The sequence below is a fragment of the Etheostoma cragini genome, chromosome 14 (assembly GCF_013103735.1).
Source record: "Etheostoma cragini isolate CJK2018 chromosome 14, CSU_Ecrag_1.0, whole genome shotgun sequence".
NCBI lineage: Eukaryota > Metazoa > Chordata > Actinopteri > Perciformes > Percidae > Etheostoma > Etheostoma cragini.
Window position 1 is genome coordinate 15,009,512 of NC_048420.1, and position 13,946 is coordinate 15,023,457.

The following is a 13,946-nucleotide window of genomic DNA, read 5'->3' on the forward strand; positions in this document are numbered from 1 at the left end:
TTTTGGCCCTGCGGCCTAACACAATGGATTTTAAATGAAATCATCAAGATCAAATTGTAGTGCAGACTTTCAGCTTTAATTTGTGGGTATTTACATCACAATTGGCCGAAGGCTTTAGGAATTACGCACATTTTCAAACATACTCCCCTTATTTCAAGGGACCTTAAGTAGCTGGAAAAATTGATATAATCATAAATCAAATTTTCATCCTTTATACTTTGTTGGGAATCCTTTGCGGATGATGATGCCTGAAGTCTGGAACCCATAGACATCACCAAGGAGGGTTTCCTCCTTGGTGATGCTTTGCTAGGCCTAGAGTGCAGCTATCTTCAGCTCAGTTTGTTTGCCGGTCTTTCTGCCTTAAGTTTTGTCTTAAGCAAGTGGAATGCATGCTCGATCGGCTTGAGATAAGATGATTGACTCAGCCATTGTAGAATATTCCACTTCTTTGCCTTGAAAAACTCCTGGGCTGCTTTTGCAGTATGTTTTGGGTCACTGTCCAGCTGTACTGGGAAGCGCCATCCAATCAACTTTGTTGAATTTGGCTGAATATGATCAGACAGAACGTTTCTAGACTACAGAATTCATGCGGCTGCTTCCATCTTCTGTCATATCCTCACTAAACACTAGTGACCCAGTGCCACTGGAAGCCATGCATGCCCATGCCATTACACTGCCTCCGACATGTTTTACAGATGTAGTGTGTTTTGATTCTGGCCTTTTTGTACTGCTGAGCTCACCTGTGCGTTCCTCTTTTCTCAGAATGTACCAAACTGTTGATTTGGCCACTCCTAATGTTTTTGCTATCTCTTTGATAGATTTTTTCTTTTTTTGCAGCCTTTGAATGGCCTGCTTTACTTGCATTGAGAGCTCCTTTGACCACATGTTGTGGATTTGCAGAAACAGCTTCCAAATGCCACACCTGAAATCAACTCCAGACCTTTATCTGCCTAATTGAAGATTAAATGATGAGGGAATAGCCCACACCTGCTCATGAAACAGCTTTTGACCCAACTGTCCAATTACTTTAGGTCCCTTGAAATTAGGGGACTAAGTATGAAAATGTGTGTATTTCCTAAATCCTTCATCAAATTGTAATGTTAATACCATAAAATTAAAGCTGACTGTCTACACTACAATTTCATCTGACTGATTTCATGTAAAATCCATTGTCTTAGCGAACAGAGACAAAATTATGAAAATTGTGTCAATGTCCAACTATTCTGGAACCTAACTGTAACTTTTTTGTCCTCAAAGATAAGTAGATCTCAAGGTAAAATGAAGGGGCGGCCTCTAGCTCACTCAGTAAGAGTGTTTGCCCCATGTAGGCTGAGTCCTTCATCGGCTGGGGTTCGAATCCGAACTACGGCCCTTTGCCCCCCAGAAAAGATAAATGGACAGTGAACACAGTCTTGTTGATATTTACATTAAATGCAGTATTTAGTTTTCTCTGTATTAAAAGAAAAGGTTTCCAAGACAAACAAAGATCCCATCAAAAACAAAACAATTACAAAATAAAGCACGCGTGGCCATCTGTGTTAATGGAGCTTACAATTACAGTACTACTCAGAGACTCCATATTGGCTTCCTGCTTCTTCGTTGGGTTTACCTTCTGTTTGATTTTATCATTTGTACACTTTTGATTTTCAAACATAGTAAACTGCTATTATCAAAAACAGCAGCACATTTGTTTTAAGTCTAAATAGCAACCCAAGCCAATTAATATAAACAAGACGTTGAGCAAGGGTCTGCAATCATTTTTATTTTGTCCAAAGATTGCAATCTAGACAATCAATGAACCACAGCACCTTCTGCTGTCTTGTCATGCCCAAAAATGGAACATGATTGGACTTCTCTGATGTCACCACAGTGTAATGTCACAAGAGCTGTTAATGTAACCAGAGTTTGAAGAAAAAATGTCAAAAAGCTTACCTGTAAACCACAGGTACAGTATCCCCAAAAAATATGTGATTATTATAGGACCTGTATCTGTAGTTACTATAAAGTTATGGACAAACATCATTCTATTGACATTATTCTAGTGAGCCCTGATCTCTGAGTGAAGTGAAGATTTCTGCTAGCTTCTAAATCTAAATCATTTATATCAAGCTTGTAGCTGAGTAAGTTCAGGAATTGACCAGAAGGTCGCCGGATCAGCTGTAACCCTCTGTGGGAAAGTAACACTCCACATGATATTATGTGGAACTGATGGATAAATGCCCAGATCAAGAAGGGTCCATCGATGCATGTGACATCTGGCCAGTAAGAGCTCCCAAAGCGTTTAAGCTTCTGCCAGCAGCTTCTGTTTGTTTACAAAATTACAATTTTAAACCCCCAAAAAGATGAAGGCTAAGGAGTGCACAGATCGAAAGGTCATTCCACCTTTTATCTTATTTCACTTGAACCGAAGCCACTTCCTCCATCCCAGCATCAGTCAGAATGTATATCTCCACTTCCTTTAGAAGCCAGCTACTCCAGTTAAATCGTCTTCAAAAGGAAAGCAGCTCATTACTTAAAACACAAGACTACGTGGGAACCTGCAATTCCTGCTATTGTTATCTATGATAAAAGCAACATTTTGAGTGTCTTTTGCACCTTTAGCCATTTTCCACTGAACGTGTGTTTCCATGTGCTTCTGTTTTACCTCCCTCTACTGTATTTTATTAGTCTTTTTCCATGCCTTCTCTTTAGGCACTTCTGCGGTAGAGTGTAAATGAAGGTAAAAAGTGTATTACTGTCAAATCATAAAAAAGAGAAAAACAAGCAGTGGATATAACATAAGTGGCGAGGAGGAAAAAGAGCAGAAGTGAAGAGAGGTGGGTGTTGAGGGGAGTGAAGTGAAATCTCCGTTGACTTGTTAGTCCCAAGGCAGCATGTTCTAGGATGAAGACCATGTTCTCCATTCCATGTTCTGAAGAAAATATTACATCTGGGAGCTGTGTGTCTGTGTGTGTATAGTATGCATGTCCATGTCTGGACGTGCACTCAGTGCTTGCCCGTACCTCTGGAGACACAGATGCAGGGCTCTAGAGTGCAACCAATTTGGTCGCACATGCGATGTATCTATATGTCTTCAGAGTAAATCACAAGTAGAATAGCAATAATAATGTAATAGAATAGAATGTAATAAAATGGGTGATATGAACCCATTCTGTCCAATTTTATGCTCAGTCTTTTTAGGTTTTTCTACTTTGTTTACGATTTACTTCAGTTTTCCTAATTCCAAGGTTTTTCCTGCATAGAGAAAGTTTTGCCACCCCCCAAAGAGGTTTATAGACGGTACCAAAGAAAAATCTGCAGCGCCAAAACATCTGATTTTCAGGAACCAGCCTCCCTCTCATCGACAGCTGATATATTTAACACAGGCGGCTCGTGCTGATGAGACAGCTAAACTGCATTGTTTTGAATGGAACTAAATGCAAGCTAACATCCCCCGAGTTCAGGCTGTACCGTTGTTGGGAACACACACACACACACTCCTGCTTGTTGCAACTCTTGATTGACAATAAGTTGGAAGTTAAGTGAATTCTATTATACTTTAAAGAGCAGTTGTTTGTAATTATTTGTGTATCTGTTGTACTGAAGACTGGTTGAACAGGTCAACGGCCTTCTTTTGTTTTTTTCAAAGATACCAGATTAATGTATCAAATTAATTAACATCTGTATTTTAAAGGGAACAGCCCCTTTGAAACTGTTTCACAGTTCAGTTATTGGTCCCTGATTCCAAGGTGGTGGATGGTTAAAATGGTTTGTCAATTTGGTAAAGTTATGAATACTCATGACAGGCGCAGAGCTCCACCAGACAGCTGACTGTCTGCACAGCCGTCTGACGCCATAATAACGCTTTGAATCCATAACATGATTGTATTATTGTACAAATTATTAGTAAAAGCAGTAGTCAGTCAATCCTACAGGTGAAACTCTGCAAAGTAGAATATCGTGCAAAAGTTAATTTATTTCAGTTTTCAACTTAAAAGGTGAAACTAATGTATTATATAGACTCATTCCATGCAAAGCGAGATATTTCAAGCCTTTGTTATAATTTTGATGATGATTAAGGCTCATGAAAACCCAAAATTCAAGATCTAAGAAAATTTGAATATTGTAAAAATGTTTAATATTGTAGGCTCAACGTGTCACACTCTAATCCGCTAATATATCTAAAACACCTTCAAAGGGTTCCTGAGCCTGATTGTGAGTCACAATCATGGGGAAGACTGCTGACCTGACAGTTGTGCAGAAAACCATCATTTACACCCCCACGAGGAGGGAAAGCCTCAAAAGGTAATTGCAAAAGAAGTTGGATGTTCTTGAAGTGCTGTATCGAAGCACATTAATAGAAAGTGGAAGGGAAAAGTGTGAAAGGGAAGGGTGCACAAGCAGCAGGGATGACCGCAGCCTGGATAGGATTATCAGGAAAAGGCCATTCCAAAGTGTAGGGGAGCTTCACAAGTAGTGGACTGAGGCTCGAGTTGCTGCAGCCAGAGCCACCCCACACAGAGACGGATCTTGGACATGGGCTTCAAATGTCGTATTCCTCTTGTCAAGCCACTTGCTGAACAACAAACAACATCAGAAGCGTCTTATCTAGGCTAAAGTAAAAAGAAAACGGTCTGTTGTCCAAATCCCTCTTTACTGATGAGAGCAACTTTTGCATCTCATTAGGAAAACAAGGTCCCAGAGTCTGGAGGAAGAATGGAGAGGAACAGAATACAAGATGCTAGAAGTCTAGCGTGAAGTCTGTGTTGATTTGGGGAGCTATGTCATCTGCTGGTGTTGCTCCACTGTGCTTTAAGCCCAGAATCAACGCAGCCGTCTACCAGGACATTTTAGAGCCCTTCATGCTTCCACCAGCAGACAAGCTTTATGGAGATGAATTCATTTTCCAGCAGGACTTGGCACCTGACCACACCTGGTTCAATGACCATGGGATTCCTGTGCTCGATTGGCCAGCAAAGTCGCCTGACCTGAACCCTATAGAGAATCGAAGGGGCATTGCCAGGAGAAAGATGAGAGGCACGAGACCGAACAATTCAGAAGTACTGAGGCATCCTGGTCTTCCTTAACACCTCAGCAGTGCCACAGGCTAATAGCACCAATGCAACGCTGCATCGAGGCAGTACGTCATGCAAAAGGGGTCAATAACAGGTATTCAGAATTAGGGATTTTTGTAAACTATAAGCCATAATCATCAACATTCTAACAAACAAAAGCTTGAAATATCCCACTCTGTTTGTAATTAAATTAATTAAATTTGTTATTACTGAAATAAATAAAATAATTTTCCAAGCTTCACCTGTACATTTTTCAACTTGGGAGCAGACCGTGATCCTTTGGGTGAAAAAAGTTTCCAAAGGCCCTGTTCATACTAACAACCAAACATGTAGTCTATCCGGGCCCACGTCCCGGATGTGAAAGCCTCCCTATTGGAATACTGAATATAATTATATTGCATAATATTTAGAAATAATTATATTTGAATTGTTACGTACCACCAGAATCTAGTGATTTCCTTGACATAAATATAAGCCGTTTTTACAATAAATGAATGCCTTAAAATGTATCAGAATGCTGAAATTAAAGTATTTTATGCTCCAGGAGGATCCCCAGTTTGTGTGTGTGTGTCTGTGTGTGTGTGTCTGTGTGTGTGTTAATCTGTGATTCCGTCTCATCAGCACAATATCAAACTGCCTCCAACATCATGCTAAATAATACATCACTTTTTTCTCTGTGTTTCACATGACGGGCGGGCAGGCGGGCGGGTGCACGCACACACCCACACCCACACACACACACACACTGTATGGTATGTGCTGGAGTATGAATTAGTTATGACCTGACAGTCTTCAGAGGAAGGGGAGAAATGTTCAAGGATTACATCAAAGCGTACCCTACCATGCAGGCTGAAAAGGATAAAGCCACGCTACTGTACCTTTGCCCTGCCAATTGCAAAATTCTGAGCGATCAATCAATCAACCTTTTTCATGTATTTATGTAATTATCGGTCAAAGAGGTCACTTAAGAATACAACCTTTCATCAAAACAAAAAGACAGCTATTCAATTTGAATTGGTAATGTGTTGAAATTCGTTTTGTTTTGGGTGCGAGAAAGAGACAGAGAGAGAGAGAGAGAGAGAGAGAGAGAGAGAGAGAGAGAGAGAGAGAGAAAGAAACCTATTAACATGTAATTTCTGAAGTTCTTATATCTAGTGCTTCAAACGTTTAGTAATTTCACCGAAAAAAAAGAGATGTACTTGTATACAACAAATACCACTTCTGCCAATAGTGATGACGAGCAGGTATTTCTTTTATTTTTTTTACACAGTTCCTTTCATAAAGTGTATTGTTGACAATCCTGCACAAATCTAAAATCTGAAATGGCTCCAGTGAAAGATTAGGCGGAAGGATTACATAGAGTAAAGATGACTTGCCAAAAATTATCCAAACCAGGGTGGACCATTCCTTCTGAAAAATCTCCCTCTTGCGGTAAACATTTACAGCCAAGCTGTGTCTTGTGGACAGTAAGACATGAGATAATGAATATAGAAAGACCAACCGACCATAAGCATAATCTTGCATTTTTGCAAATGCCAAGTATGATCTGACTCTCTCTTTCTCATTCACACAAACAGAGTAAGTCAAACAGCTGAATGTAACAGCAGCAGGGGCTTTTCAGATAAGTCCCCTGGAGCAAAACTCTCTCTGTGTCACACGCAGACAAATGCATGCACACACACACACACACGCACGCACACACACAGAAGCACAATCACACAGAATGAGGATGGGCCAAGTAAGTGGAAACTTGTGCCAGTGAATAAATCTGGGACAACTGCTTGGACATACAAGTAGCACAACAATCACATAGACATGCACACATATACTGTAATCTCAGAAACGAGCATGTGTGCAGACTTAAACCAAGGCACTTTGCAATTAGTGATAATGTCACTATGCGTCATACCAGATGCACATATTGAACACCCACCAACCATCTAATACACATGCAGACAAGCACAAAGGTCTAAAAGAAGGAAACAAAGGGACGCAAAGAAAGACCAACATTCTGTTTGTGTTTGTGTGTGTGTGTGTGTGTGTGTGTTAGAGCTGTCAGTCTTCCTCTATATACCATTCGAATTCCATTTGTTATTTTTTTACTTTCGAATAACATTGGAATATTTAATGCCCATATGCAGCCTCTTATAAATATGTACTACACTACTCAGGCTTATGCATTGTCAATCCCACTATAAGCCTGTGGTTGTTGTTATATGTTCTGTCCACTAGAGGGACTTCCAGCATCAGCTTGGCCTTGAAGGGGATCTGCGTTATACGTCATGTGCGTAGGGAAGCAGCTCTGTTGTAAAGACTAACTGTGCTCGGTTAGCACAATGACATAGCTGAGCTCCTATAACTTGCGGTGCAGCTAGGAAACAAGAATGGGCTAACTATTGATAACATCAGCATTTTGGCTCAGTGGACATTGATTTTAAAGTCATGTTAAAAGTATTTCCCATCCTTCTGATTTCCAGCCGCAGTCCGTCCGTCCACGTGTAACGTTACTAGTTACATAACTTTAATTTACAATGCCATGTGTTTATCACTTCTACAACCTATTTTCGCATGTGTACTTGAACCATGCTGGTCATGCAGTATTGTCACCTTGTCAGCTATTCTCTCAAATATCTGCACAGTGAATAGCAAGGAGCTACAAAAACTGTGTACTTACTTGTTTTGCTCAGTGTCATATGTGTGCTCCGGAACTAACTGCTTCATTGAGAACATCAAAGTTTTCTAATCTAAATCTAATCTGAAATATTTAATGCACACAAGATATGCTGTTTTAACCGTCACTTCAACCATTCATATCGCTTCTTTTATCTGTGAAAATTGTACCTTGGTGTTAACTCAGGCCCTAAAGCGAGACAGCAAAGGGGGCACATTAACAAGCCTTGGAATGTGCTAAGTTCCCTCTTTTTTTGTTCAAACTCCTTAGTGAAACAAGGTTAACACATCAAAAATTTAGTATTTTTATGACACGCAAAAACAACCTCAATAACCAAGTGTATTAAAAAGGTTTACTAAAAGTCAGATGTCTGGGCGCCTGGATAGCTCAGATGCTATAGTTGGCACCCAAATAAAGAGGCACACTTGACACACTTGTCACAGCGGGCCCCGGTTTTACTCCAACCTGTGGCCCTTTGCTGAATGTCACTCCCCCCTCGCTCACCCCTTTCATGTCATCAGCTGTCCTGTCGAAAATAAAAATGGAAATGGAAATGCCCAAAAAATAATCTTTAAAAAAATGTTTTAGCTGAAGTTAAATGATATGAGCACAGTGCCCAGTAACCTGGCTTTGGAGGGTCGAATGGATTGCAAGATCTGGTAGATTGGTGTTCTGTGACATTAAAATTACCACAAGACGTCTCTGTTTTTGTTCCTGCAAGTCTACAATATAAAGAGAGCCTTTAGTTTGCACTCATTTTGTGTCATGCTCTGCCCATGACTTCCTTTCTCTCTTTCTGGATTTGACAGCCTGCCATGTTGAAAAGGAATGAACTTGTCACCCATTAAGGAGTCCTTTCCTGTGCTGAGTGGAAAGGTGTCAAAAAGTGTGGATTGAATTTAGAACATAGCAGTTCCCCTTGAAAACTTTCTGAATCTGAGTGGCCTTTCAAAGGAATTGAAATGAATAGAAATGATTTACTCTGTCTGCAATAAAGACGCTATACTGTACTATAACTATAAAGTATATGTATATACAGTGCACATATATATATATATATATACACAGTATATATGTATGTGTGTGTATATATACACAGTTTATACACTTTATACATAGTGAGCAGCAGCTTCTTGTGGAAGCATGATAACATGAAGTATGATAACATGAAATATTTTTTATTAGAAACATGGCCACTGTAATGAAGAGAGAAAGCGTAGCAGACAACCGCTTATCGACTGAATGTGTATAGTCCAAAAATGTAGATTTACTGACCACTGCTCTGAATTGAAACCGTCATACTCACACCATTCAAGGATTGGGCTACTAATCATTTGTACAAATTAGCCGTTGTACTCTTTGCCTTAAAAAGTAAGCAGAAAATAATGTTCCTGAAGAAATGTACCATGAAGATCAATTTTCTACAATGCTAGAATATGATATGTAAATATGTCTCACTCTGTTTTTCGCTCTCTCTCGTAAAATATTAATTTCTTAAATCATATTAACTTCCACTGCTTGGTTTGAATGCAAAGTGTACAACTGTTTTTGAAAATGATAGGTGACTCAATGAATGGTTTCAGTTAAGAGCAGTAGTTCCTAAATGTATTTTTTTTTTACACGATCACTCAGTCAGTCTGCAATTAAATAGCAATGCTTTTCCTCATGTTTTTATTATTTTATCTAATAGAGGACAAGTTCCCATCTTTACATATTACATGCCATGCTCCCTTGTATATAGGGACATAGAAAATAAAGACACTGAAGAAATTGGACTCTAAATTTAGAAACTATAAAGATAATTAAGTAATAAACATAATGCACACTGTAAACATGAATGTAACATGTATTGTTAACATTTATTAAAAAAATGTAAGGTGCATTGGTCCACTATAGAAACACACATGTACAGCACTTATTATACTGTATATTAACTATATATTTCCCTTAGCAACTGACTTACTTTAAAACACATCTGCAACTTCATTAGCATTTTCTAATTATCTCAATAACTGCCGTAATACAGTCATCAAACTTCTAACAACATTATGAACAGCAGTCTTCCTACAGCAATAGAACAGTAACAAATTGCCATATGAATAATTAAAAAATAATGGTCACAACTTTAAATAACAGTACTTAAATGAACAGCAATGCACATGTTTTTTGAGACATGCTGTTGTCTGAAAAACACCACAGACGGGACAAAACATGTATTTTACAGCATGCTAACAATTGGGTAAAACCAATGCTGAGTGAACAGAAAAAGCTCCAGAATTAATAAATCCTGGCTGTTAGCCTGGTCAGGAGCAGGCTAGCTGTAAAGATAAATCTCCATGGTAACTTAGGTGCCAATGCTTTTGTGAAACTGAGTCAAGGCAAAACTTAGTCAGTAAAACTGAGGAAACCCAGCTTAATCCCTTATCTTGGTTTTGTGAAATAGCCCTCAGAGCTTAAATCTTATGGATTGCTACCAATCTTACTTGTGGCTTACTTTTGCTAAGTATAATTTCACTAGCAAAAGGGTTGCTTCTGGTAAACAACACACCGCAACAGGTCACTTACTTCTGCATTCAGAAACAAGGGAGTCTTTGGTGTCTGAATGTTTATCTTTCTTTCTTACATGGCTCACACCCACAGTCATTTGTGAGCTATCTGACAGTAAGTAGCTAGTGGTTGTTATTTACATTTTCATTTTCTGAACTATGGATGTTACCACTGAAGCACAGCCCATACATTCTGACACAGCACCACACACACACACACACACACACACACACACACACACACAGTCTGACCTTCATAGTTGAGTTTGAAGCCATGTGCAGAGACTGCAAAGTCACTGGTCAACCTCAAAGAGAAGACATTTCCTGTACTGGTGACCGGGGGAGGAACCTGGAAGCCTGTTAGCCTGTAGAAAAAAAGAGAAAATGTGATGACATGAGCAAATTACCAAGCACGTTAAATATTCAAGAAAAATAATAACCCCTCTATTGCTGACTACACACAAGTCCTCACAATGGTCAACCCCATATAACAACAAAGAGATTAGCATACTGATGACATTACATACATCCACATTCATCAGGTCAACACAAAAGGAAGTGCATGTTGTGCCTAGAAGATATTTGTGATACTCTTGACTACCCTGTTATCATTTATTTTATATCTATCGCGGGTCTAGTAACTCATACAATTCTATGCCCCCTGAAACTGATGTGGGTTGTTTTGTTGTTGATGTTTTTTTAAAGAAACTCTGTGTGCCAGGTGAGACATACATCATGATACTGTACCAGTTTGAGTACACTCCTATCTCTGATGTTTGCTCATACCAGTACCACTGCCTGGCACAGAGTCTCTGCAGCAGAACACAAACAACTCTTCATTATTTGAAAATAGAATAGGCTGCATTAAAGCCCACAACTTGATAAGGGTTTTTAAATAAAACAACCGTTAAGATGAAAATGTACAATACAGAAAAGTGAGCCCTGGTCAACTAGCCAGTGATATCAAAATGGGTTTGTGTAAAAAAAAAAAAAAAAAAAGAAAAGAAAATTATATATCTGTACTCCACATGTTTGAGTGTCTCTTTCAATGCTTAAACACAAATTCCTTGAATTTAATGAGGAAGAAGAGAACACGAGTAAGGGAAGGCCAGCTTTTTTCCAGATATGGCCAAGTGCCAAACCTTTTTTCTTGTCCTGCAGCTACCATTCTCTCTTTTATTTAGCCCCCCTTCCTTCCTTCCATTTCCTTCCTTTCTCTTTCATGTCTCTTTCTCTTCCTTTTCCCTCAATCCACTCGCACAAGCCTTTCCTCTAGCAGTAAGTCGGCTAACTTCTTTTTCTTCCCTCTTTTACTTTAACCGCCCTTACCCCTAAAACCACCGGATGTCCTCTAATTTCTATTTACTGTCTTTAATATTTTTCATCTCCCTTTACTATATCACCTTTCCTTTCTACCTACAATTACTTTCATTTACTAGTTGTTTCTGCGAGATGTTAAGCAGAGATGCCCCGATCATGTTTTTTGCCACCGATACGATTGTCAATGAGCCATATCGACCGATAATAATCCGTGGGCAATCCATCGGGGCATCCCTAGCAGAAAGTAATCTCTTTCTCACCAATGTGATTTTGGCAAGAAATATGTCTTTCTGTGACCTCTACATGATAGGGTTGCAGTGACCTTTTCAATTCTATTCAGCTCCATCCTTGCACTCATCTTTCTTTACATCTCCACATTTTAATTTATTAAGCTTTCTATCAAAAAAACAACCACAACCCTTTCCTCACAACCTGCCCTCTCTCAGCCCTTCTTCTGCCTCTTACCTTTGATTTTATCCTGCATTATGGGCCTACTTTACAGATTCTGCTCTCATCTCTCCATACTCTATTTCTTTCATCCTCTCACCTCTTTTCATATTGTATTTATTTTCTCCCCATCCTAACCTCTCTTTTCATCTTTTTCTTTCTCCATTTCTCATCTCTTGTTCTCATTTTACCATCCCACCTGCCATTTTTCTGCAGTAGTTAACTTGAATTTGTTCTTCTGTACATGCACTTTTCTCAAATCATTCTGTCCACCTTCCAGCGCATCTAAACTGCGCTTCACCCTTATAGCATGCTTCCATCTCTCCTGTCAATTTGCTTGGCCTTGTTTTCAGTTTCCCTCTTCCAAGCAAATTTACTTACTCACCTTTTCTATTTGTTTGATCTCTCTCATCTACTCCAATACCACTCAAAGCACGAATGGTGGCTACTACCTTAAAAGCACCCAACCATCTCTATAATCTCTTCTTCTGTTGCTAATCTATATCTTGTCTGTATTTCTCTGTCTCAGCTGCCTTCTTATATTTGGTGATTCTCTCCTCTCTTCTCCACTCTTTAAATATATTTTCCTCTCGCTCTTTATGCTTAACAATTGATTTCCCTACTATTATTTGATTGCCCTTCTTGGCTTCCTTTCCCCTTCCCATCTTATATCTACCCTTGAAAAAATGGTATTCAGTGTGAGGAGGAACCCAGAGAAGTACGAAAAGATATGGAGTTCTTTCTCGGCCTTACTGCCATCATTACATAAGTGTAACTACTAAATCTGTATATAACTTGCTCTCCTTTGATATTTTGTCCACCAAACTTGTATGATGTTATGATTATTTGGGACTTGATACAGCATGTCTGAGGTCCCAAATGTTTTGTATGTCTGTTCAATTGTTTGCCATATTTGTGAAATTATACATATAAAAAGGCTTCAATAAAAATATCTTTAAAAGAAAGTTTAATATACTTTTGTAAACCTAATCACTTAAATGCAGTTAAACAGATCACAATCTAATTGTATCTGTCTTTCAGCTTTTTTTTGCCTTTTTGCATTAATTGATAGGACAACTGTAGACAGTAAAGGGGCAGAAGGGGGACATGCAGAAAAGGGCTGTGGGTCAGAATCAAACCCGGGCCGCTACGGTAAGGACTGAGTCTTGGGGCACACGCTGAACTAGGTGAGCTGGCAGGGTGCCCCAGAAATAAACAGTTTAGTCACATCAATAACAATTTAGCCACCTAATTACTATCCATCAAGTAACACAAACACATTGATGAGCTGCATGAACGTTTTGCTCATCTTCATGGGCCTTAATGCTTCTCCCTCACTCGTACAGATCCTTGCTTTGTCACCCACACACATCAGTCAGGGGTTACAACAATGCAACAAAATGTTTTCTGTACGATAGTAAGTGGTGAAATTGCTTCCTCTTGCTTTATATAAAAAAGCTAATGTTGCTCAGCGTAAATTCTTTCAGGAAGACTTATTAATTGATGCATTCCGAAATCAGTTCAGCGGTTATTTTAATAAATGTATATTTTAAAATGCGTGTTAACTGTTGGATACCTGCACTAGTCTCTCCTGATTGAAATGTATCTCAGCGTAAATCCTTTCAGTAAGACCTCACTCTTAATCAATGCTTTACCTAACTCAAATCAGCTGCTGGATGCGTTTGCCTTCCTGCTAAACCAATAAGAATCGTTACACAATGGCAAGGGCCAATCACAGATTCACAACCCTGCTTTAAATAATCTGTTCCTCCCTTTGCTATTCAGCTGTTGTTGCTGGCAAAGAGTGCAATCCTCCACCTCCCCTTTCACTTCCAATCATCTACTCCAGCTAACGGTCCGGATCCTCCTTCGGTCTGGTCTTCGGGCTGCTTCGTCACCACCACCAAT

The 13,946-nt window shown here is 39.2% G+C and overlaps 1 protein-coding gene across 1 annotated transcript in view; it reads right to left on the minus strand.

Moving 5' to 3' along the window:
• The window catches only part of LOC117957175 (CUB and sushi domain-containing protein 3-like), a gene marked incomplete at its 5' end in the record, with an annotated part of 260,410 nt that overhangs the window by 214,037 nt on the left and 32,427 nt on the right, over window positions 1-13,946 (minus strand). Inside the window, one exon of the mRNA XM_034892771.1 lies at window positions 10,524-10,636. Coding sequence (XP_034748662.1) covers window positions 10,524-10,636 — 113 coding nt within the window. The remainder of the gene's footprint in view (window positions 1-10,523; window positions 10,637-13,946) is intronic.